The sequence below is a fragment of the Mixophyes fleayi genome, chromosome 5 (assembly GCF_038048845.1).
Source record: "Mixophyes fleayi isolate aMixFle1 chromosome 5, aMixFle1.hap1, whole genome shotgun sequence".
Taxonomy (NCBI): domain Eukaryota; kingdom Metazoa; phylum Chordata; class Amphibia; order Anura; family Limnodynastidae; genus Mixophyes; species Mixophyes fleayi.
In genome coordinates this window covers 224,839,535-224,864,521 of record NC_134406.1, presented here as the reverse complement: position 1 = coordinate 224,864,521, position 24,987 = coordinate 224,839,535, and the positions used below count along the sequence as shown (strand labels likewise).

Genomic DNA, 24,987 nt, shown 5'->3' with positions numbered 1-24,987 from the left:
AAGATAAACCCTTACATATTTCTCCATGCATATTTGTGAACATGTAGGAATTTCCATTCTTCCTTTTGGGGGGAGGTTCCACAATTTGTATATCTGCAAATGGGCGCACCCTAGTAGTTGTCACCAGCTGGCAAACCCAGAAGACTCCCGCCTTCAGCCACCTTTTGAAACTCATAAGGTCAAGACCTGGTGGAAATTGCGAATTAACCACAAAAGTCATCAATGAAATACCTTTCCTATATCTGAGGCTTTTCCAGAATATAAGTGTGGGTGAAATAGTGAGGTGAGAAAGTAGAAGTGGGTTAGGGATCCTGGGTATTACCTTTGCAGGTAACTATATGGCAAGCTACTCTATCCCAGTCTACTGTTTAACTGCTTACAAGCTATGTCCCTGGACCATTCTAGTATTCCATTTAACAGAACAGAGTGATAAATAACTGGTGATGTGGGGCAGTGGGAGACCCGTAGATGCCTCCTTCTATTTTCAGGGTCTGAACATCTGCAAATCAAGTTAATTTTAAGAATGGCAATACTCCACATCCAGGTGAAGCTTTTAGACTTCCAGCCCTTGTTGTATTCTAGTCTTATTTAGTACCATAATACTATCAGTGCATAGCGTGCCTATTTTTCAGCAATTTTTATGGATTTCTGAAATTAATTATTATTCCTATTTGATAATGTGCAGTAGTAAAACTATAGGCATCTATTCCCATTACTTAAAATGCATTTTTTTCAGTGGCAAAAGCCAATACTGGCCAAGGATGCCTGGCACATATGGAACACCTAATAGTACAGTTTATTATTATCTGTGACGGGACTGGGCCACACTGCCAAGATAACATCTCCCACCTGCCTGTCAATCCGCAGGGATTACATGGACTGTCACCCCAGGACCAGTTCTTAAACTGCGCCTGGCGGACAGGGGAGAAGTTACTGAGGATACATGGGGGAGTAAGAAGGAAGGGACAGGATGTGAGGAGCAGCTGAAAGCCCTGACACGTAAGAAATCCGTTGATAAGGTTAATTTCAGGAGTGACTGTGTGTTAACCAAGATCTGGAGGTGGGGAAAGGTAAGCATTACCCATTGTCTTCCACAGGACTGGCCCAGACATTGTGGCACGATGCCAGTGTGGAAGGCCAGCTCATCAGCACTCCAACTTCAAACCACTGGCCCAGCATCCAACAATGTTTAAAAGAAGAGACATAGGGGTTTGCCTGGGGAAGGGAAAACAAAATGGGAATTTGACCATGGATATAAGAAGCCACTGCAGGAAGTGAGGGGGTGGGGAGATACTCATTCTGAGGACTGATTCCTTGAGGCTGTAGGGCTGACTGGTGTTGAGTTTCTGTTCTCTACCAGCAGACCGGTGATCATCGCTGTCCTGTACCTGGGAGAGCAGGCTGTTGTTCCATCTTGGGACCAATCATCACCTCACTCCATCAGCAGATACTCAACAGGTTCTAAATTGTTGCGCGCGAGTAGGGAGACTGATACCCAGAGCCCCGCTGGTGGAGAGTTGGCCAAGCGTCCGGGAGCAGCAAGATACTGAGTCTCCCTGGACCTTCTGTTGACAGACTCTTCTGTCTGTGGAACTTTTGTAAAGATAACATTTTTTCTTTTGTTCTCTTCCGTGCCGGTGTGATTTCTGAACCTAAGTGAAGTGAACTTCAGTTCTAATATTACGGTACCCTCACATTATCGTTTATTTCAGAGGCTATGTAGTCACCCCAGTCCCTGTCCCATTGGAGCACACACACACATAGTCTAGGGTCTATTTTGTCAGGAGTTAATTAACCAACCAGAGCACCCAGAGGAAACCTACGCAAACTCAGGGAGATCAAACTCCACATAGAAAGAATGTGTAAACAAATAGGTATTTTTACGATTTACAGCATATATTACTTTATATATATCCTATAGAACTCATTCTCTGGTGTACAAAGTTCTAAATCAGACTCTGCACCAATAGGGTAAACTGCCAGCATAACATAAGAAACAACATAATAGTAACATGGTAAGAGAAGAATTTTAATCATAGAGGAAATTTATGCTTTAGCTACTTCCAATGCAATCATGCTTTAAACAGTGGTAATGAAAATAAGACTTTTAGCTTTCCCTCCCACATCCTCCCAGTAACTGCACATTAGCATGCTCCTAGTAGAGAAGGGAGCAGGCTGGATGTGAGGAATTTTGGCCTAAACATTAAGAATCATATAAAAATAAGTCTTTCTTATGTTGACCTTACCTCTAACATCACACTTGTGCTTACTGTCAAATCCTTTTAATCCTAAATAGTATAGGTTACGATCACTAGAAAGAAAGAAGAAAATAAACATCAGATATTGAGGGAGTTACTTGGGCAGGAGGTACAAAAATATTCCTGTTATATAACAACTCTTAAAAATACATCAATTGCATTCACTGTATTGAAGGGTGGGAGGCGAGTGAAAGATGGATGACAGCTGTTGTTCATATTCACTACAATCCCCTTAGCAAAGCATATAATATCCGTCTTACTTCAGTGCTAGGAACTCTTCTATATTAGCAGCACTTTATATTATTGTCAGTGCATAGAGCTACATGGTAAGAGTGAAAGTCCAAGGAGGATCCCCAAAATGCTTATAGGGGGGGGGGTTGTCCCAAATCCGGCAAACCACTTAAACAAAGTGTCCTAACAAATCATATTTTCGAATAAGGCATCATTCAGGAATGGCTGTATTTTGTTATGCAATTATATTTACTAAGGAGAGCAAAACGCCCTACAACCAGAAGAACAGGGCTTGCAGCCAAGGCAGAAAGAACAGGACCTGCAGCCAACTGAGACATCTCAGGCCTAAGCACAACCTGAAAGAATACCTAGTATAATATACACATATTATTCAATGCAAGGTTCCTCTAAGAGGTATGATGTCTATTTTCATTATACATAACATGAAATCCCATAAACTCCGTCCACCTACGGACAGGACACTGGTAAACTGAGAAATACTACCGCTCTAGTTCAATAGTTCATTTTAGCACTTAATATCAGAGGGACAATTCAGGAATATACATGTAAAATGTTTGAGGATGACGAGAAGCAACGTCTTAGCACTTACTTCACAAAAGCTCTGGAGCAGAGACACCGTATCCTACTGTCCTCACTCAGATCATCCAGATAAAGACATATCTCCGCCACATGGTTCCATTCCACACACAGCATGGTCCTAAAATAGTGCAGAGAGTGACAATGGGAAAATGATATATCTAAACCTGTGTTATATATCACAGAACAGTGTAAACAAGTGGGATGTATGACCTGTTTCATACGATGTGCACTTGACTCCCCGATCCGCTCACATCAGTTTTACATCACTACTCTCTTCTGCTGAGGGTCTCTGCGCCTCCCACCCTCTAATTGTCAGTCTGTGACTTCACACTTGTCCTCATTCCCCTTCACACATGATACAGCCTCTGCCACATGCAGCTCTGTCCTCACTGACACAAACACACAGGCGGGCAGGTAACTGCAATCCGCATGATCAGGATACCTTTGTCCTGAAACATTATGTGCTGCTGTGACTGGCTATAGGTTGTTCTATCCTCACCCTCTTCCAAATAGGGTAGACAGCAATAAAACGGAGGAGGGACACAGAATATGCTCAGACCCTAGTGAAATGTACCTTATAAATACTGTATTACAAAGGTGTGTTTTGTGCACATATTAAACATCTACAGATAATGTGGGGTAAAATCACCATTTAAGATTATACAGGGGAAAATATTTCCTGTATTTTGTACTGTAGATTATAAAATATATTAGAATCACTGGCGGATTCTGTTACCCTACAAAGGGAAAAGGCTGCAGTTCTCTGACATGACTAATACAAATTAAATAGCACAGCCTATTACAGAATACAAATGATATATATTTTCAAAATACAGAGTCATTGGTTATAGTGTTGAAGAGGATACAGTCATCTGAAGAGGAGCATTTAGGAAGTGATGATAGGCAGGGCCGCCTTCAGAAATCATGGGGCCCAGGACAGGCCCCCCGTGTCCTCCGGGCCCCCCCCATGAGCAGCAGCGCAACACATAGTAACCTGGGGGCCCGCTGTCTTGCAGTCCGCTGGTCTCCGCTACTCTGGCTGTCACAGGCAGATCACATGATCGCAGGGGGAATGATTCCTCCACTCCTGCGAACGCATTCTGGTGCCTGGCTGTCACGGTGACAGCCAGGCTGAAGACAGAGTAGCGGAGACCTGCAAGACAGCGGGCCCCCAGGTAAGTATGTGTTGCGCTGTTGTACCGGGCCCCCTGGTGAGCCCGGGCCCAGTACAACAGTACCCCCCTGATGACGGCCCTGATGATAGGTGAAGCAGAAGGAAGCTGTGTGGGAAATTCGTTTCTGTACTTAATATTTTCATGTGTATTTAGTCAAAGACTTTAACACGTTTCGTCCATTTCTGTCTCTTTACAACTACAGACCAGTCTACCTGTGTCACATTGTGGGTCTTTTTGATGAAGTAAATAGAATTACTCCATTTAAATGTGTTCCATGATGGAACGACTCATTGATTATGTGTCATATATCGGTGTGTTTTCCTGCAGAGTTTGGATGTCAGAACTCACCATTACAAATTTTTTTTTCAGATAAATTTATGAGAGTATTTTTGCTTCATATTAATGTAACAGCTATTACAGTGCTCTCCCCAGAAAATGTTGTCAGCCAGGTAGCATTAAGAAGCAGCCGGTTGGGGGCAGTGTATTACTTTGTAATAATATTAAAAAATGTTGGCAGTTATTGCCCACACCTGCCAGGACTGTTGGTCAGTGGTCTAACACACACTGCCGGCTGTATTGCTCACATAGTGCCTGTTATAATATAATAGACCATTGTTTCTCCTATTATAATATGACTCTGTTGGGCTCCAAGAGCCGGATGGCAAGTAAAAACAGCCAGGTGGGGAGAACACTGTATTTACAATGATGTAACTGTCCCAAACAGAGTTGGATACTTGTATGGTGGACAGGGCAAATCACTAAACTAAGAGAAACTCACATTTTGTCAAGCTGGCCATGGTTATAATTTGTGCACTCGCAGCTCTTAGTGCCCCTTCTCTTGATCTGTAAATGATGGAATGTGTAACGCAAATCCTGGGTTTAAGGTAAAACTATGAACATTTGCTACATGCTCATTATCACTAATGATTGCTGCTCAGAAAGTTATTTGCATACGGAGAATATTTTGGAGCTCTGTCCTCTTCACAGGAGAAATGGGGGGGGGGGGGGGGAGGGGGGCGCAAGGAGATACAAATAAAAAGATGTTGAGAGAAAACAACAAAACTAACAGAGATCGTAACATATATATGAATTGTAACACAAAACTCAGATATAAGGAGTTATAACGAAAAATACAAAGCAACACAAACCAGTATCAAATCCCACGGCCTACTGGGGTTATAAACGTTGTATATAAAAATAGAGGTCAACCTTTGGTCATGTGACCATTCATTATAAAGTGGGTAATAAAGAATTTTTGGGACTTTTTATGGTTCATAGTTTAGGGAAAAAAATGTGTGTGTGCCTCACTATAGACAGGTGAAAAATGTCCGACAGGGGAGCACTTGTGTGGGGAAAGGATAATGAGGTGGGGAAGAGTCGGTAGTTCTACTATTTCTGCAACTTTTAAGGAAAGGTGAATTTGAGGGGTTTTTGAACTCATAGCAGGGGAAGAGGAGGGGAGGGGAGGGGGGTTAAGATGTTCCTTGGAGGTTACGGCTATAATAGAGGTACAGCAGATTCCAGACTTTGTCGACTTGTATTGTGAAGGAGACTTGCCATCTACACCATGGAAGCTGCATGCCAGGAAGCTGATGTGCCTGATCAATATATTAGAAGTTTAATCGTTTTTATCTACTGATCTAATTGGTTGGCAGAGTAAATTGATCAAAGGGTCCTTTGGTAATTTTTTATTGATAATCTGCGATATCAGGTCTAACATGTTGTCCCAGAATCTAGATATTATGGCAGTCTCACCCAATATGTAACTGGGTACCATTGTGTCCAAAATCCCACCAGTGTAGTTTAGTGGGGACCATTTACCATCTAATATAGATTTTGTAAGTGTTTTCACGTACTGCCGTGTTATCTGAAGATTCTGTGATACGTTGATGTATGACCGACCTGTGACAGGTCATCCTTAACCACACCCAATATTTACACACCTACTTGACGATTACCTATAGGGGGGAATTCAATTGGTTGCATTACTGTAAAAAGTACTGTTATTCCGGTAATAGTGCGCTTAAATACCGTTATAACGGTAGTTTAAATGTCAGCTTTACAATGCAAGGGGTGCAAATCAGTTTATTATTTTGCACATAAGGAATACACTGCCTGTTTTTTCATGTAGCACACAAATACTTGATAGGTTTTATTTGTACACTGCAGTTTTAAATTGATCTAGGACATGTCCTACAACAACTATAAATCCATCCACACATTTTAAATTTATTTCCCCCTCCAATGCAACATGTTTCTGCCAAGGTGCAAAGTTTTTTTTTTTTTTTTTTTTTTGCTTAATAAAAAAACCAAGCCCCATAAGTGCATTCAAAATTAAATCACATTTAAAATGTATTGTTGCACAAACCATTTCAGTCTTTAGTAAGAATTGTTGCACCACTATTATTACTCTTATGTAGTTTTCATATTTACCTGCCTACTACCCCTTCCTACAATGTACTGCAGGTCATGTGGTGCAAACAACACGTTAAACATAGCCCACAGTTAAAAGCAAATATAGTTGACCTTCATATCAGTGCATAAGACAAGCTGAAAATAGTGGCATTTTTTTTGGGCATTTATCAAATATGTGCTTTGGACACGAGTATGCTTAAATGCATGGTGTATTGCAGTAGATTGTATGTAACCCAGATATGTATTCCAGGATACACTGCTATTGCAGCCTACGTATTACCTAATTACCGAAGCTACAAATACAGCAGACAACACCAGTGTAAAATAAATGTTTTCATAAATGCAACAAAATATAACCCCACGATACAAAGCAACGTATATGCGTATTCCTAAGCGTAAGTAAAGCAATACTTGCAATGTGTAATCGCATCCTCACTCCAGTGTTCAGCATGGGCTTTAGTAGGTGTGTTTATACAACATAAGAAAAACTACATCTCCCAGCATGCATCTCACACCTCCCTCCCCTACATCCTAGAGATGACATAACTCTATGACAAGCTTGTGTATCTCCAACACTAGAAGCCCACGTCCCATCATGTCCTGTGTATAGCTCAGCAACAGCTGAGGAGTCACATGATTCCGACTCTATGGTTTCTACATATTAAATAAGTGCTGTCTGCTGTATTTCCGGGTATCTGTGCAGGAGCCAGGACGTCAGCAGCCTACATATCCCACTGTGCTCTGCTTTGTTGACAACTTCCCATGGGTGCAAAATAGATATAGGTGAAAATAATGGGGAAGTATACTCACATCTTCATACAGAGATCACTTCACTATATAGGAGATTCACATGAATGATACATGGAGTTATGTATGCATGACAGCAGCCATTCCTGGTATAGTAGGCAAAGCCTATCCACGATGTTCTTTCTGCTCAGTGTCTGGGGACAGGAAGAAGGCACCAGAGCATGCTGGGAATTGTAGTTCTATGCTCTGCCTGTAGTCGTAAAGCTCAGGGAAGTACTTTTGTCAGAATCTTGGACGCTGTCAATGACATTGGGCTCTGGGTGGGTATAAGGAGATGTATTGGGGGGCTTCTCAGTAGAATAACATCAATATGTCACCAGATGACTGACTGCTGACCTCTGACTGTATATGTGTCACATGTACATAATACATCTCTGGCATGTAGTATTGCATGTAAACGTGGTGCTGCTGTGTAAGATTGTAGGAGCAACAATAAATAATATATATTGTGTGTTTTAGTTGTCAGTGTAGATTCAGAATGTAATAAAATGACAGTTTTGTGTTTTTTTGTTCCAGGTTCCTGTTCATTATAACAGCTAGAGAAGCCAGATCTACAGGTGTTACACTTGCCAGTTATATGTATTGTAATTTATTTATATAATGGCAGCATACTCCGCAGTGCATTATATATGGGCATAAACACAGTAATAAAAGACACGACAACACAGACAAAGAGGTAAGAGGGTCCTGCTCACAAACTTGAATATATTCTGTTAATCAGTCTTTATATTGTCATATTGGCTTCCATTACTTATAGCATGTCTGTCTGTAAATTATTACACAATGTTTCAAAGGTCTTTGCACATGTAATTGCTTATTTATATTTCACATATAGCAGTCTTAAAGCCAGCATGTTCTACTATAGGGAGAATTCAATTCTGACCGAAGTGCCTCACACATCTATTATACGTGTCAAATGTCAGGGAGCTATTACATTCCTGAACCTGCAATGCTTATTGTGCCTGGGATAGCACTCCAGGATGTGCGAGCAAAAATAAGCATAATTAAATGCAATTTCCTGGAACGATGAGCAGTGCGGGTCCCAGAGCTGAATAGCTCCCCCTCCATTCGGCGCTTATCATAGACGTACAAGGCACTTCACCCAGTGAAAACCCCTTATAACTCACTATTATCCTGTTTGGGAGTGTGTCTCACTATTCTGTCACCTGAGATTACTAAATGGAATTATATATACTATAAGGGAGCGATTAATTTGCTGACAATGTGGCGTGCAGACATCGCGCTGCACATATTGCCGGCAATTATGGTTGTCAATTCTCCGCTGTGAGGTGTCTTGTGGACATTCCGGAGACAACTTGCAGCTAATTGAATCTCCCCCAAAAAGTCAATAACTATAATGTTGAACATTACATGTAACCAACAAACAATATACCACAGTTTTTATAGGATGACTATACCTACTTCACTTTGCAGTAAATTATAATATAAACCTTCTTTAAATAGAATAATTCCAGTTTCATGCTATAAAAATAAAATTTTCTAAGAAATGGAAATATAGGGCAGCACGGTGGCATAGTGGTTAGCACTTCTGCCTCTCAGCACTGGGGTCATGTTTAAATTCCTGACCATGGCCTTATCTGTGAGGAGTTTGTATGTTTTCCCTATGTTTGCGTGGGTTTCCTCCGGGTGCTTCGGTTTTCTCCCACACAAAAACATACTAGTAGGTTAATTGGCTGTTAACAAATTGACCTTAGTCTGTCTATCTGTCTGTCTGTTAGGAAATTTAGACTGTAAGCTCCAATGGGGCAGGGACTGATGTGAGTGAGTTCTCTGTACAGTGCTGCGGAATTAGTGGCACTATATAAATAAATGGTGATGATGATATGACAAATGCAATCCTTACTTTTGGATTTTTGAGTGCATAAATGGAAATTACTCTTTTTATATCTTAATGTGCACCCAGAAGCACTCTTAGACTGAGCATTAAATACATTTTTTTTGTTGTGTGAGGCAATTATATTTTTATAACAGGAAGCATGTGTTTTTATTTACAATATAGGACTTTTTGGGTAATTTTAACCCATTTCACCCTAACCGCACTGCTTGCTCTGCATTACTTATTTTTTTAACACATTTTCATTGAGAAATGTAATGTTTAGTGATTGATGTAAAGAACCCCAATCCGCTAATTTTATATTTCTGTAAGACATCACGGTTACTTATCATTGCTTTGGAATAATGGAGAGGTATAATTACCATTGATTGTCGATCCAAAGGTAATGAAACAGACTCCAAGGTGGAGGAATTCAACAGACCTAGCCAATGTTGTACACACTTTTTAGTACACATAATGGGCCTGATTCATTAAGGAAAGTAAGATAAAAAAAAGAGTAAATTTTCTTCTGGACAAACCATGTTACAATGCAAGGGGTGCAAATGAGTTTATTATTTTGCACATAAGTTAAATACTGGCTGTTTTTCATGTAGCACACAAATACTTGATAACTTTATTTTTATACTGAAATTCAAAGTTGATCTAGGACAGGCCTGTCCAACCTGCGGCCCTCCAGATGTTTATGAAACTACAAGTCCCAGCATGCCCTTCCAGCTATCAACAGGTTGTCTACTGGCAAAGCATGCTGGGGCTTGTAGTTTCACAACATCTGGAGGGCCGCAGGTTGGACAGGCCTGATCTAGGACATGCCCTACCCCAACTATAAATCTGTCCCCACATTTTATATTTACAAAGTTACTTCTTTTTTTTGCTTTCCTTTCCTTAATGAATCAGGCCCATTATTTTTTCTGCTTTCTATTTAGCTTAAAGTGTTTATTTTATGTCCCTATTTAACTCATTTCTATTATGTATGCATCTTTTACTCTAGTCATGCAGAAATATAGACACCAAGCTCTTGAAAGCAAAAACTCTGTATTAACAGAAAATGTAATGCGGTGTTTGGTATTTAGGTTAATCCTTGTTCTAAAAAACAAAACAAAGGGCCTGATTAATTAAGAAAAGTTAAGTAAAAAAATTGAGTAAGTAGTCTCCTGGACAAAACAATGTTACAATGCAAGGGGTGCAAATTAGTATTCTGTTTTACACATAAGTTATATACTGTCTGTTTTTCATGTAGCACACAAATACCAACTTTAAATTTCAGTGTACAAATAAGCTATCAAGTATTTGTGTGCTACATGAAAAAACAGACAGTAATTAACTTATGTGCAAAATAGAAAACTTATTGGCACCCCTTGCATTGTAACATGGTTTTGTCCAGGAGACTACTTACTCAATTTTTTTTACTTAACTTTCCTAAGTGAATCAGGACTAAAAAACTAAGTCATAGTTGTATAACTCATAGTTTTCAACCAGTTACAGCCAGATTACCCTTTATCTGATAATCCCTTCACTAACTAAGCAGATTTATATAATAACTAGGAGATTTTTATAAATATATTGTTAGCAATTTGTTGTCTTTAAGGTTTCCTTTACAATCGCCTGATCCATTGTCATTAATGTTGGTACAGTTACACTTTATGAAAAATGTTTTGTTTTTTTACATTTTATCTTTAATGTTTCATCTGCAGGTTTGTGATGTTTCTTCCACCCCTAAAACTTTCAACTCCGAAGTGTATTGTATGAACTAAAGTGTTTCTTAAATGTATAGCGTGAACTATACAGTGACAGATGAACCCCATAAGTGTCTTTTGGTGAGTAGTTTTATTGAATATGTATCTAAAATCGATGGTTAAGTAAAGTGGACCTTTCATCTGCACACAAACACTGTAGGAAGATCCAGTATTCAGCCTATTAATTCAGTAGGCTATGTTGTGCCTTGTGATAGAAATGCAGATGGAGAGTCACATTAAAAACAAAGACGTTTTGCTTTCCTGGTGTATATAAACTCTGCAAAGTCCCACTTGCATAACATCAAATACTAATGATTAACAGTTGCATTTGTCCTAGAACCAATGAAAGCAAAGTCCACTTATGTGTTTAGCCTTTGTAATAACATTAACATGGTGTCATTCTTCTTAGGAGGGAAATAGAGGTCTGAGAGATTCTCAGCTTAGGATTCTGCTCTGAAGATGCAAGACTGGAATGAGTCATGTCCCACAGGCCCACCTCTCGCCTATCTCACCTGCCTCATGCAGATGTTTCTGGATTGGCTGGAAATGGAGAATGTGGAAGATTACCTGAACTACCTAGATTACCTTCTGTGGGTCTTCACACCACTAATAATAGTATTCATACTGCCCTTCTTCATTGTCATCTTTCTCTACCTGTCCATCCTCTTCCTCCATGTGTACAAGCGCAAAAACGAACTGAAAGAAGCCTATTCAAACAGTATATGGGATGGCGCTCGGAAAACCTTGGCAACACTTTGGGATGGGCATGCTACAATATGGCATGGTAAAAATGATCTGTTGGCACCAATGGCATAGGATGAAAGGGGATTTTGTTGTAATATATTATGTGAACCACGTGATATGAAGCAGGATGATGTCAGATTACGCTCAGCATAAGTAGAACAGTGCCTCTTGAGAATAGCCGCCATGAACACAGGAGGATTTAATTGTATATCGGAATACTTCATTCTGTTGGCTGGAACCACACTCCTGTCTAATACATGTCCAGTGTTTTGGTTCCCTGATCTGTGGGTACATAGAGGAAATATTCAAATTTTATTTTTGGTTAAACTAAAAAAGTAATTAACAAAACATGATTTTAACCTGTGGGGTAGATGTATCAAGCATTCTAAAAATGAAAAGTGTAGATGTTTCCCATAGCAACCAATCAGATTCTAGCTTTTAGTTATATAGTACAGCTAGAATCTAATTGGTTGGTATGGGCAACATCTTCACTTTAGATCAGGGATTCCCAAACCCAGTCCTCAGGGCTCCCCAACAGTGCAGGTTTTCCAGATCACATGTGACATAATTAGGACCCCCTGTGGATCTGTTACAATGTGTCAGTCAGTAATGAATACACCTGTGCTCCAGCAAGGAGATATGAAAAACCTGTACTGAGGGAGCCCTGAGGACTGGGTTTGGGAAAACCCTGCTTTAGATCTTTAGAAGGTCTGATACATCTATCCCTGTGTGTCATTTGTTTGTTTTTTAACATTTCTACATTGGTCAGCTACTGGAGTAGAAATTATTTTGACCACATCTGTAAAATGTCTTACAGTCTTATTGCTTCTGAGGGTCAGTGTGATTTTATTTTACATGGGCTGCAATTAGTATGTAAATGTGTTGTTTCTATGTGCACAAGAGCGTGAAGATTTTTCATTAATTTGCTGAATTGTGCACTTTATATGGTTTGTTCTGCAGTGTTTTTCTCACTGAATGTAGGCAAAATATATCATCCATCCTATATACCAATTACTACATAGCACAATCCACAGAAAGTAAAGTTTACAAAAGAGTTTATTCTCAAAATTACCTTGGAAATCCAATTGAAACATATTTATATGAGCTTGTATTTTATACTAACATATAGAGGTATATTTACAAAACTGCGGGTTTGAAAACGTGCAGATGTTGCCTATAGCAACCAATCACATTCTAGATGTCATTTTGTAGAATGCACTAAATAAATGAAAGCTTGAATATGATTGGTTGCTATAGGCAACATCCCCACTTTTTCAAACCCGCAGTTTAATAAATATACCCCATAGTCTTACAATTCTTCTAACTGAATTCCTGGGATTCCTTCAAGATAATTTAGTGCTGGTGATTTTGTAGATTTACACTAACCGAACTCACTGAGATGCATTATTAACTAGAGCTACTGTGCAATTAGCTAGATTCATTGTTTAGTTTGCATCATGCAGTATTGATGAGTGACATTATTTCCAGTATAGGGAACTGCTTATATTCCACATATTAAAAAAACGAGCAGAAAGCCACTGACTAGCCTCAGCCCACAGGTCTGCCACCACCACCAAGGGGTATATTTACTAAACTGCGGGTTTGAAAAAGTGGAGATGTTGCCTATAGCAACCAATCGGGTTCTAGTTATCATTTATTTAGTACAGTCCATAAAATGACAGCTAAAAAACCACAGTTTAGTAAATATACCCCAAGTCTCCATGCAATTGACATAAATAGGCAATGAAGATGGGCGTAGATTTAAAAATATGTAGAAAATGTAAATGACCTTTAAGTCTGCAATGAAACGACAGCAACCTTTCACCCTTCAGCATTTTCCCTTCGTCTGACTTGTTAATGTTAAACAAAGAAAGCAAATGTTTGATCAGTTGCTATGGTTTTAATGCGGATCTGCACCTTTTAGTGAAGTTAGTAAATAACTTTAGGAGAGGGATTTACTAAAATGTGGTATTAAAACCGGCATGATCAGATGCATAATGTATCAGACTGTGATCTGTGGTGGTTTGAAATGCGCTTCTCCTGTTACAGGCAAGACGGGGAAATCAGCGTAGTGGGATATTCCTGTGACACAGGGAACTAGCCCCTGCCAGGGAAGGAGAGGCCACAAAAACCCCCCACACTGGTGCTCTTCTGACCATCCTGTTATGTGAGGGTAATAAAGAAGATCTGCAGCCCTGGAGTGGCAACTTTTCCAACTCCATGTTCCAAATATAATAGTAAGAGGTCCCTAATAACCATACTCATTATACCGAAGTGTTGGGGAAAAAAATAATAATGCTCAGACATTTTTTTTTAAAATAAAGTTACATTGAAAAAAAACTAATCAGAATCCCTCATTCACCAGTTTATCATGTGAAAAGCAAACAAGTAACTATTGTTGTCTTGTTCCACCGTAATCCAGCGGGAAATCTATCTTTTACCACTCTGGCTGCTTGTGATTGGCTTAACGGCTAGTGGCACGCCAGGTAAATCCAGCAAGGCACAATGATCACGTTACTTGTGATGTCTCTTCTAGTTTTGGTTATGGTCTTGATTGATAAATTGCGCAGAATGCAAACCATGCATCAAAGCACGTGAAAAATGAAATCCTCCCCAAGTATCTTTAAACCAATATTAATTTTTGACTAAATGACTTTCCTAATAAACTTTTAGTTAGGAGTTTTTATTTCATGTACAGTTCTTTCTTCTAATGATATCCCTCCTTTAATGCTTTTATTTTATTCTTTTTGATACAGGTTATGAACTTTATGGCTTGGAAAAAATCCCAGATGATGGACCTGCACTAATTGTGTACTATCATGGAGCGCTTCCTGTAGACTATTATTATTTTGTAGCGAAGGTGATTCTTCTGAAAGGCAGAACCTGCCACACCGTGGGGGACCACTTCCTTTTCAAAGTACCAGGTAAATGATCATTCTGTGACAACAGTCCACTATGCAACTGTCTGTATCTATAATAGTGTCTAGTCATTTATAACCAATAAGAACCAACTGACTTCTAGTTATTTTACTAATAGTACTTTATAAAAAAGTTCTGTCCTTAATGAATGCTAAAAGAAAGAAAAAAACGCTTAAGAACAGTAAGCCTAAATTACAGCTCCTAGCACATTTGATGGAGGTCATCTGTGGTATTGTTCATTCTAATGTCTTTCTTTCTCACGGCTCAGGGAGCCACAAGCAAAAATCAACGTTAAAGATTAACGTACTAACGGTAATAGTGCTCAGGACGCGTTGCCTTCGACAGTTTGCAGTGGTTTTTTTGGGTGTTTTTTTTTTTTTTTTTATCAAAGTGAGCTTCATTTACTGTGCAAATTTGCACACCAATAAATATTGGTGGAGAAGAAGGTTCTGTTTTTAATATAGGCTAGGTCTTAAATAGTTTTGCTGACTCATACAAACTAGTTACAATATGGTTACAGCTTAAACTGCAGCTGGGGAACATATTTCACAGCATAACAAAACCTCATTTTAGATATGTAGGAAAATATAAAGGAATATTAGTGTCCTACTAGTATGCTATATTACATATTTAATATAAATAGGAATGCCCCATGCAGTGTAAATGATATCTCCTTCATTTATTGCAGGTTTTAAACCATTGCTTGAAGTATTTAATGTAATCCATGGACCAAAGGAGAAGTGTGTGAAAGCTCTGAAGAACGGCCACTTGTTGGCTATCTCCCCGGGAGGAGTACGGGAAGCGCTGTTTAGCGATGAGACTTATACAATCTTGTGGGGAAATCGGACAGGGTTTGCCCAGGTGGCGATAGATGCTAAAGTGGTAAGTGTTCACTACAACCAATTTTGCAAACCATTAAACTGAATTGACTTAAAGAACTATAGAAAATATTTTATTTATGTAGTTTTGACTTTTGACTTCTCTTTTAGTTCCATTTAAAAGATAATTGTTTAGTAGCTGTTAACTCTTTCAGTGCCACCCGACATAGATACTATGCGGTTCCCCTGCTCTCCCAGAGGGCTAACCCATATATAATCTACGTGGTGTGCTACAAAAGCTGTTGGGTCTAAGTTCACCTGGCTGCATATAAATCTGACTGTTTTAAAATATCCCCCAACCTAGCTTCCATTAATTTTATCTGTAAACTTTTATCTTCTAAGCTTTTTATTAATGACTTATATGCACCCCATGTCTGCAAGTCAAACTGAGAGGTGGCGCTATATTTTGGAATTGTAAACTTGTCGCTCTGAGACCCCCCAGTCACACCTTGAGGCAGAACCTACCTTTTATACATAGCCAGGGTGCTTCCTGCGCCTGGCTGGCTATTTCCTGGTTTCGTGGTCGCTGCTACTTGATTGAATAAAGCACATGTGTATCCTTTGTTTGTTTTTTTTCTACATTTATGTTGTAACACAGAAATTGTATATTTTTAGGCTGTTTATATTGTCGTCCTGTTTTCTCTGTCGTCAGGCCAATGCTTTAACAACGTCTGAAACTCGTTATTTTATTAAACAGTGATTTTTGTATCCTTGTTCACTCTCTTCTCAGCCCATCATCCCAATGTTTACACAAAACATCCGGGAAGGGTTCCGATCGCTTGGGTGCTTACGTAAGATATCATCTTTTAGAATATTGCTAAATATTTCCATGGGCTCTGCTGTTCTGCAACTCTACATGAATGTGTGTAAACCTGTGTAGAATTTCACCCACAGTAACTATTAATGTTTGCTTGTAGCTTACATCATTGTGTTTAGTCTCGTCAGAATCACTTGTGTAAATCTTGTGCATTATCATCATCAACATCATCATCATCATTTATTTTTATAGCGCCACTAATACCGCAGCGCTGTACAGAGAACTCATTCACATCAGTCCCTGCCCCATTGGAGCTTACAGTCTAAATTCCCTACTATAGACACACACACAGACACACAGACAGACAGAGGGGGAGAGACTAGGGTCAATTTTTGATTGCAGCCACTTAACCTACCAGTATGTTTTTGGAGTTATGGATTGTTCATTAAGTATAGAATTAAATGTATAGGTTTATAAATGATTACTATATAAATATTAATACATATATATTACTATATCATCATCATTTATTTATATAGCGCCAACATATTCCGTAGCGCTTTACAATTGGGGACAAACATAGTAAACTAATAAACAAACTGGGTAAAACAGACAAAGAGGTGAGATACATATCTATATATAGATATATATTACTTTATTTCTGAAGATTAGCATAATCTGGCAGACAGGGCAAATGTAAAGCGCTACAGAATCTGCTGGCTCTATAGTAATAAATGATAACATACTCTACTGATATACTGCCATCTGATTGATGCGCTCACTACTATTCAATGTAATAATTGGCCGGACATTTTAACTATATAAAAACATTAGTTTTATGAGCAAATAATGAAATTCCAGTTGCAATAAGCAGTTAGGCTTTTCGCCATGGACAGAATGTAAATATTAGCAAATCTTACATAGATCCCCAGAATGTACGGCACGACTTGATATGTTGATGCTTTATCAATAATCATCATCATTATAATAATAATAATAGATTTGGTTATTGTAAGAAGTGTAACCGGTCTTTTCTCTCCCCAAAGGTATTTTTCGGTGGATGTATGAGAAATTCAAAATTCCCTTTGTTCCTGTGTACGGGGGATTTCCAGTAAAATTTCGTACATATCTTGGTGATCCTATCCAATATGACCCAAATGTCACCGCCAGTGAACTGGCTGAGAAGGTGAGGTGTATTTTGAATATTTCTCTAAGCTGCACATTCAGAAAGTCCATGTTATGTGTTTTGTTCTACAAATGCAAGAGAACCGTATAATTTCCATTGCAAGCATTATGGACCTGATTCATCAAAGAGTGCAAAACGAACATAATGTGCATATTTTTAAAAACACACATACATCGTTCATACGCACGTCCGTATTGATAAAGGAGCGCATGTAAACATACGTCTCTTAATGGGTGTAGGTCTACTCTACTATAACAGACTATACACTGCAGGATACGTCCAATATAAATGTGGAATATTAAGTCACAAAAGAAAGCACAGAAAAAAAAATACTTTTCAGTTAATTTCACCTGTTAATAATACAGTCATTAAAAAATAAGTGTTTTTTTTTCTTCCATAAAATACATTTATTAGGATGTTATTAATGTCTATTGAACATACATGTTTAGAGCTGCTCTTGATTGTAAACGCTTGTTCTAGCATACATACACAGCCGTCATCACTAGTAACCAGCACTTACATAAGACCTGTAGCTGGAGCAAGTCATACCACAGAAAAATAAGTAGCTTTGAGATGCCCAAAGCTTGAATTGGACGCTGCTGCATGCGCTCTGGCTTGGCACGTCCTTACTGTACATTGACTATGAGCTTAGAGCCTATTCCACTCTTTGTTCCACCCCGGAAATTGTAGGTTGTAATAAGGGTCCTTAGCGGTCAAAGATGAATTGGACGTTGCTGCGTTTTCTGGCACATGGTTTGTTTCTGAGCATACGAAGTGTGATTTTATGCAAAATATGGCACGTAGCGTCAGTTACGCTCTTTACTGAATATGGCCCTATAGGTCTGAAGCATAAGAAAATGGCCATGTTTTTTTACTATTTTACTACATCTGATTCTGAGTATGATGTTGTACGCAAAGTAGAGGCTGCAATTTTGTGGGTTGACCCAATATTCAGCCTGTCCAGTAGGAATGTGTTCATAGTTACAGCTTGGATGTGAGGTCAAACATTTCTGTGTACAGAGTACCTTACGTTGCAAATACCACAAAAGCAATCATAATATATATATATATATAGAATGTAGGTGTGTATATATTTTTATAATCAAGAGAGCTTGACACATTGTTAATTCTTCAATAATGGTAAAAATCCAATACTTACAAAGTCAACCAGATGAAAACAATGCTGTTAATATTTAATACTATTACTGAATAATTCAAGCATGTTGAAAGGGAAAACATGGAAATCAGTTATTAGACGCTAAATGTAATTGCTCTATTAATCAAGTCATATTACTCTGCATTTAGGCTGGAAATAAAATTATTTTTAATTAAACATTTATAAAGTTTCTTCAAGCTAAATATTACTTCAGAACATTAATAATAATCATTTTATTACAATCATTTTTAAATTATAAAATGACACCTTTTCAGTAGCGCTGAAGTCAGTCAACCAGAATTTGGCTTTGATAGGCTCGGAGGTGAATATCATGTATACCCCTTTGTACTGAATGCTGGGAATACTGAACACAGTAGCTTAACCCTGTCAGTACTAAGATACAGTGGGACTCATCCTCTGCATATACCTTAAAACTGCTAATGACAAGTCCTTAGTTCTGCCGGAGTTCAAATGGGAGGGAACAAACCCAAAAGTCCCCCACAGCTATTTACTGCAAGCGGGAGCTGGGGAGGGACTTAATGACATCATCAAGCTCCTCCCCCTCCCAACCACTACACTGCTGACCATTGTAAAGAACCATGGGATAGGTGGAAGCACCATATATCCTCAATCCTGGCACTCACAGATTCGGAGGTACACTTGTCTGAAAGAGGGATGTCTCTTCTTTCAAGTGATTATGGCCCCTGAGAAGTTATTCTCTGGTGGTCATGTGTGATCACCAGAGAATAAGTCCCTACACTGCAGAAAACATTAAGGAGCCCAGGATGTGGGAGGGTTTGGAAACACCCACCCTGGCTCCAAGAAACTATGGGGATCCATCATTTAAAAGCGGTTAGCCCTCAAATGATGTGCGCTCTGAGTCCAGAGATGGGTCGGGGGTGACCACCCCAAAAAGTGCCAAAATAGGCTCTGCACAGGGGTGAGGAAAGCCTCAGTGGCGAAGAGGTTAATAAGGTTGGAGCGTGTGTACTAAAGGAGTATTATGTTATAGATGTGACAGGTATAAGTACTTTTTTAGTGGAGATAATCAGATTTGTCCACAAAGGGCAGGGCTGGAATGCTGTCAAGCCCTTTGCCAAAGGACATAGAGCCGCACAGGACTCCCCTTAGCCTAACTAGGAAAGGCACAAGTGTCCCAAATGTTGTGTTAGTGATATACATACTCCACCCCCTATCCTAGCAACACCTACTGGTCTAATAGACAACTTTAAATGGGACTTTCATGGACCTATCATGATGGAGGTCTGGCTAGAAAATCCTGGAGTGTAGATTTGTCATGCCCAGATGAAGGCACCTTGGCATGGGTAGAGGGCAGAAGTACACTTCTCTTGACCAGGGAGCATGTTTTGGGAGGATGAGTGATGATGAACGATTATGTGGTCAAAAGAGTTGGCAAGAGCAGGCACATGAAAGACGCAAGTGCGGACCCCTTTTTTGCTACTAGCAGTAGTGGGCCCCATGGCCCCTTCCCCACCGGATCTGCCACTGGGAAGATGTAACCTATGGTTGTTAGGAAATGTGACTGTAGAATAATGGGGGATGTAAACCATGGTAATAGGAGTGGAGAATGTGGAATAGTTGGAGGAAAGCAGAGGTACAAAAATAAACCAATACAAGTTTCTAAACAAAGCAACAATATAATCAAATGCTGATCCTGCTAAGCTGAGAACAAAGGTTACATATTGGTTGTAATTAGGTGCTGCCCCTCAGCCTTAATTGCTGTTGCAGCAGAAGTGCTGGGCTGTGCCTAGCAGTGAGCTGCTGCACTTCAGCCCTGATTACTTTTGCCAGCTTGTAGTTCCTCCTGTTGTCAGCAGCTGAGGACACATTTCTGCTGGCATTGATTCCTTCGGGGCACATACTATCACAAATGCAATAAACATCAACAGAATGTAAATTTGTTATAAATTATCAAAAAATAAGTCAAAAACCCAAATTGAAAAAAATTTCAAGGAATCACAAAATAATGGTGTAAAATCTGGGAATGTGTAGATGAGGGAAAACTAATAATTCCCCAAACTTAATTCCCCAAACTTAAAGTAACATAAGGGAAAAACACTTTGTTAAAGTTTGCTATGGGCAGGTAACATGTTTGCACTTGGTCGACTTTCTATTAAAAATTTCCTCTGCACAGTAATATAAAATTTTGTAAAAAAAAAAAAACATAGATGCCCTTATCTAAGAAAACATATCTAGTCTTATATATTGCAGGCACTGTGTTTTTTGTATATTTTATATTACTAAAGCATGAATTTATTGTACTGTGCTTAACACTTGCAGTAACACAAAAAAAGACTTTTGTGACATCATAAAATTCTATATCTGATTTTTGAGGTTTTATTAGTGTAAAGGGTAGAGAAATGGGCCAATTGTAATGATTTAATGACTGAGGGAGCTGTAAAAAAGTGTATATTCTAGGAGAGTGTGAATATAACTACACGTAGCCTAGCAGATCAAGAGAATGCTCACATCATCATCACCATTTATTTATATAGCGTCACCCATTCTGCAGCACTGTATAGAGAACTCACTCACATCACAATCTCAGCATCACAGAATATTTCAGGAATTCAGTCTGCTGACAGGGATGGAAATATTGCATTTGCAGCAGTAATAACCACAACAGACCCCTCATGTTGAGAGTGTCCCCTCCAGCAATGTTAAGGAGAAGAGGTGCGACTGCTGGGAATCGTCTGGTGCTATTAGTGGCATATAGAGCTTAATTTCCCTCTTATGCACTGAACTCCAACAGCTAACCAAAGTCAGCCAGAATAGGAAACAAAGCTCTATATAAAAAGCTCTATTACCCAGCAGGCACATCTCCCACCAGGCCCCTCGTTACACCAATGTGTGCTGAATCTGTGGTCCTCTTACACAATTATGTTAAAGAAGTACAGGTCTGTAATATACATATATGCAAATACCATATTCCCGTAGCACTCTAATGCAATGTGTGTTTCATATGAGACTGACCTATTATAAGCACTCTAATGATCATTAACTAATAGGCTAACATTTGTCCTCTTATTGTAGGTAAGATTGCAGCAGTTACATGTATCTGTGCATTATTAGAAGATTGAAGGCTCCCTGCTGAGGACGCCTCACTGTCTCATTCTGTATGTGATTGTTTTATACACTGCAGTAAATCTTTTCTTTTTCTGACAGACAAAATGTGCCATTCAGTCACTGATAGATAAGCATCAAAAGATACCTGGAAACGTCTTCCGAGCCCTTCTGGAAAGATTTCACAGGAAGCATAAAGAAGATTAAAGTGCATTTATGTATTGGGTTTGTTGTACAAATGTGTAAATTGTATCTACTTTGATAAATACTGTTTATGGACAATTTACATAAAAACTAAGCAATATAAATCTGTATTCTATGTAGCAGATATCCACAACTCCTTGAAACATCTGCTTGTCCACTTTTTTTGATGGTGATTAAGTACAAGTAATTGATTTACTTTGTGCTAGCTTTTAGTAAATGAAAAAATATACAGTATATGTTACTTTCCAACCGGCAAGTTGTAGATAAGAATATTTGTGTATAGATTGATTGTGGGGCCTGAGACTACAACACTACCTCTTAGACAGACAGATAGTGACCATGCTCGGTGTCGTATCCAGCACTAGGAGCAGACAGGTCCAGGACACAACGCGGTGGTTTTACTATATAATACATAAACAATCAGTGCCGTCGCTGTGCCTTCAAGATGTTACAGAGTCTTGTTTATAATGCACAAATGATGATAAGACCTATTTAAACTCCTTGAAATAATACCTTTATCAACGGCTATTTGGATGTCATTGCCTCTAATCAGTGAGTTCTGATATCATCACATCAGTAATTCTTATGGAACCTTATTTACACCTCTTCTTGTAAATAATTGAATATATCAGAAATCACCATGGAGATTATTATTGTTTATTTATAGAGCGACAACCAAATTACGTAGCACTGTACAGAGAATAGTCTTTCACATGAGTCCCTGTCCCGTTGGAGCTTACAATCTAAATTCCCTAACACACACGCACATTAGGGTCAGTTTTGTCAGAAGCCAATTAACCTACCAGCATGTGTTTGGACTGTGACAGGAAAGCTGAGAACCTGGAGGAAACCCACACAAGAGCCCACAAACTTCACACATGGTCACAGTTGAACTCATGACCCCAACGCTGTGAGCCAGCATTGCTAGCCACTGTGCCACCATGCTGCCTATACAAAAAGCACTCTGTCTTTAGCCCTGTGCTTTTATATGGTGCTAACGTCCAGTCTCCCCTTCTCCTCGAAGGACTAGGATACCAGGAGTACTGATGTTGAAGAGGGGTCCAGAGAGATCGTTCCCCAGCTAAGGCTTTAGAACACTGGGCCTAGTACCCACCAGTTTCTCTCCCAAGTGAAAGGGAGGGGATGCAGTTTTAACACATTTAGAACAGCCTATAATTAATTTATAGAAAATTTAAACAAAACGTCCAATTATGGAAGACACAAAAAGGACATTGGAGCAAGACAACAATGGGGGAGAGATCATAAGGTTGTGATCAAACAAATTATGTTTTAAGGACCATGCAGATACTTGGAATAGCTAGGAAAGTTATCTGGGGTTACTAGACTTTTTTTAAGAGTTTGTAATAATATCAGTTTTTCATATTACATTTAATGACTGTATTTGAAGACAGAGTTACTCTAATTCCACTGTATGGCAACGTTAACACAAGGGGCCATTCAAATATTTTTAGCCAGTGTGCAACATTTTTGCATTTTGGGGTGGGTTTGTTACTTCTAATAGCATAATTGATCTACAATTTAGTAAATTGGAATGAATATATCTTCCATTCAAAGTGATAATCATTGAGTTAGATATTGTAGCAAGTGGATCTTTTCAACAAGGCAAAAATTCTCTGATACATGTTGACAATACTATACTGCCCTTAAGTGAACTAATAGAATACGGCCAGTCTTAAAAACAATCACATTACAATGGAATGCAGTTTATATTAACATGAAGTATCTTTGAAATGTGCTGTGTATAAATGTACAATATTATGATTTTATGTGAATTTTGCTATATTCCAATATCATTTCTGTAAATCCTCCTGCTTCATATTAATGGTCGGTGTTAGTACAGTTACTTTTATTTACCGAATGTATTTGTGTTTTACATGTTGGCGAGAATAACGTGGTCTGTGATTTTTATTAGTGTAAACAGAATGACTTTTGGAAAATAAAAACAATCTATCTTTTTAGAGTCATGGTGAAAGGCCTCATTTGGTTAAACATTTTCTTACTGGTAGTAGCTGATGGATTTTATTGATGTATCCTGTTTGGTATGTGTCACTGTTTCCTACATCCACATGATTCTTTCAGAAGATGTGAACAACATGCAGTGTTGCGGTGCCTGAGCATAGGGCTTAGGCTGGATTCACACTACAGTATTTTCAGCTGATTATCGGGCCAATCAAACGATAAATGACTGTTCGGCCTGATACCACATTAGTGTGTACGCTGCAGTGATTAATTATTGCTCCAAAGCACATTGTATTGTTTAATTTGATTTTAACATTTTTGTTAAGTGAAAGAAATCCAATAAATCACGCACCATACGTAGGGTAATATTATTAACACCAAAGATTAAATCTGTTATGCTATTTTGGAGTTGGACGTATCTTGAAATACGTGCAACTCAAATTACACACATAAGTACACTTTTTCTACAACAGAATCTTTACATGTATGCAAAGGGCAACAAACTCTACATGAGGCTCTTTGTGTGTAGTATGTTTCCTAGTTTCTGTGTAGTTCCCTTTTTGTGTATTCTTTTGTTATGTGCTACTGTTAGACACACGGGGCCTGATTAATCAAGGCACACCTACTGACCACAATGTGCTTTTGTTCTCAAATGCACGTAAATCAGCTCTGCGCACTCCTGAATTCAACAAGGGACGGATCTGAAGACACGCGCTGGTGAATTCAGGTGCAGGTAAAAGTGAAATAGTTCAATAATAAACACAATTAACCTAAAGTACTATTGCTGAATAAATATAAAATAAAAAGGGAGGCTGAAAAAATTAAATAAAGCAAGTAAAAAAGAAAACAATGTTAAAATGTAAATCACCTGTAAACAGAGCCTGGCTGATAATTACTGTGGTCATTACTGAATCAGAGTGGAGACCTGAACAATAGGAAGACCACGTGACGGGAAGAACAACTGAAGATAGGTGCTGAGACGCTGTATAAAACTGATATCATTCT

General features: G+C 38.8%; 2 protein-coding genes across 9 annotated transcripts in view; one reads left to right on the top strand and one right to left on the bottom strand.

Moving 5' to 3' along the window:
• The window catches only part of TGS1 (trimethylguanosine synthase 1), a 52,881-nt gene extending 45,276 nt beyond the window's left edge, over positions 1–7,605 (bottom strand). Inside the window, exons 1-3 of one of the 4 annotated variants that reach the window (XM_075213525.1) lie at positions 7,490–7,605; positions 3,100–3,207; positions 2,247–2,311 (exon numbers count right to left, since the gene is read on the bottom strand). In XM_075213525.1, the coding sequence (XP_075069626.1) occupies positions 2,247–2,311; positions 3,100–3,207; positions 7,490–7,497 (181 nt within the window). In that variant the 5' untranslated portion in view covers positions 7,498–7,605. Of the gene's footprint in view, positions 1–2,246; positions 2,312–3,099; positions 3,208–7,090; positions 7,213–7,489 lie in introns of those variants that run through there. The other 3 variants (XM_075213527.1, XM_075213526.1, XM_075213528.1) reach the window with 3 other exon arrangements.
• Positions 7,366–23,981, top strand: TMEM68 (transmembrane protein 68). Of its 5 annotated transcripts, none has more exons than XM_075213533.1 (10): positions 7,471–7,746; positions 8,003–8,162; positions 11,033–11,155; positions 11,484–11,858; positions 14,575–14,742; positions 15,426–15,619; positions 16,346–16,406; positions 17,419–17,558; positions 21,901–22,016; positions 23,027–23,981. In XM_075213533.1, the coding sequence occupies exons 4-9, from the start codon at positions 11,534–11,536 to the stop codon at positions 22,003–22,005; spliced, it is 993 nt and encodes a 330-aa protein (XP_075069634.1). In that variant the 5' UTR covers positions 7,471–7,746; positions 8,003–8,162; positions 11,033–11,155; positions 11,484–11,533; the 3' UTR covers positions 22,006–22,016; positions 23,027–23,981. The 5 variants fall into 5 exon arrangements, with proteins under 5 accessions (XP_075069631.1, XP_075069634.1, XP_075069633.1 ...); XM_075213532.1 differs by having other exon boundaries at positions 21,901–22,023; XM_075213530.1 differs by lacking the exon at positions 7,471–7,746 and adding an exon at positions 7,366–7,462 and having other exon boundaries at positions 21,901–23,981.
• Positions 23,982–24,987: the final 1,006 nt, after the last annotated feature.

What these genes read in the sequence shown, in the direction of transcription:
- TMEM68 (XM_075213530.1), top strand. Translation starts at nt 11,534, where the DNA reads ATGCAAGACTGGAATGAGTCATGTCCCACAGGCCCACCTCTCGCCTAT. An exon ending in GCATGCTACAATATGGCATG is followed by an intron (nt 11,859 to 14,574) that starts GTAAAAATGATC and finishes TTTTTGATACAG; the next exon opens with GTTATGAACTTTATGGCTTG. An exon ending in CTTCCTTTTCAAAGTACCAG is followed by an intron (nt 14,743 to 15,425) that starts GTAAATGATCAT and finishes CATTTATTGCAG; the next exon opens with GTTTTAAACCATTGCTTGAA.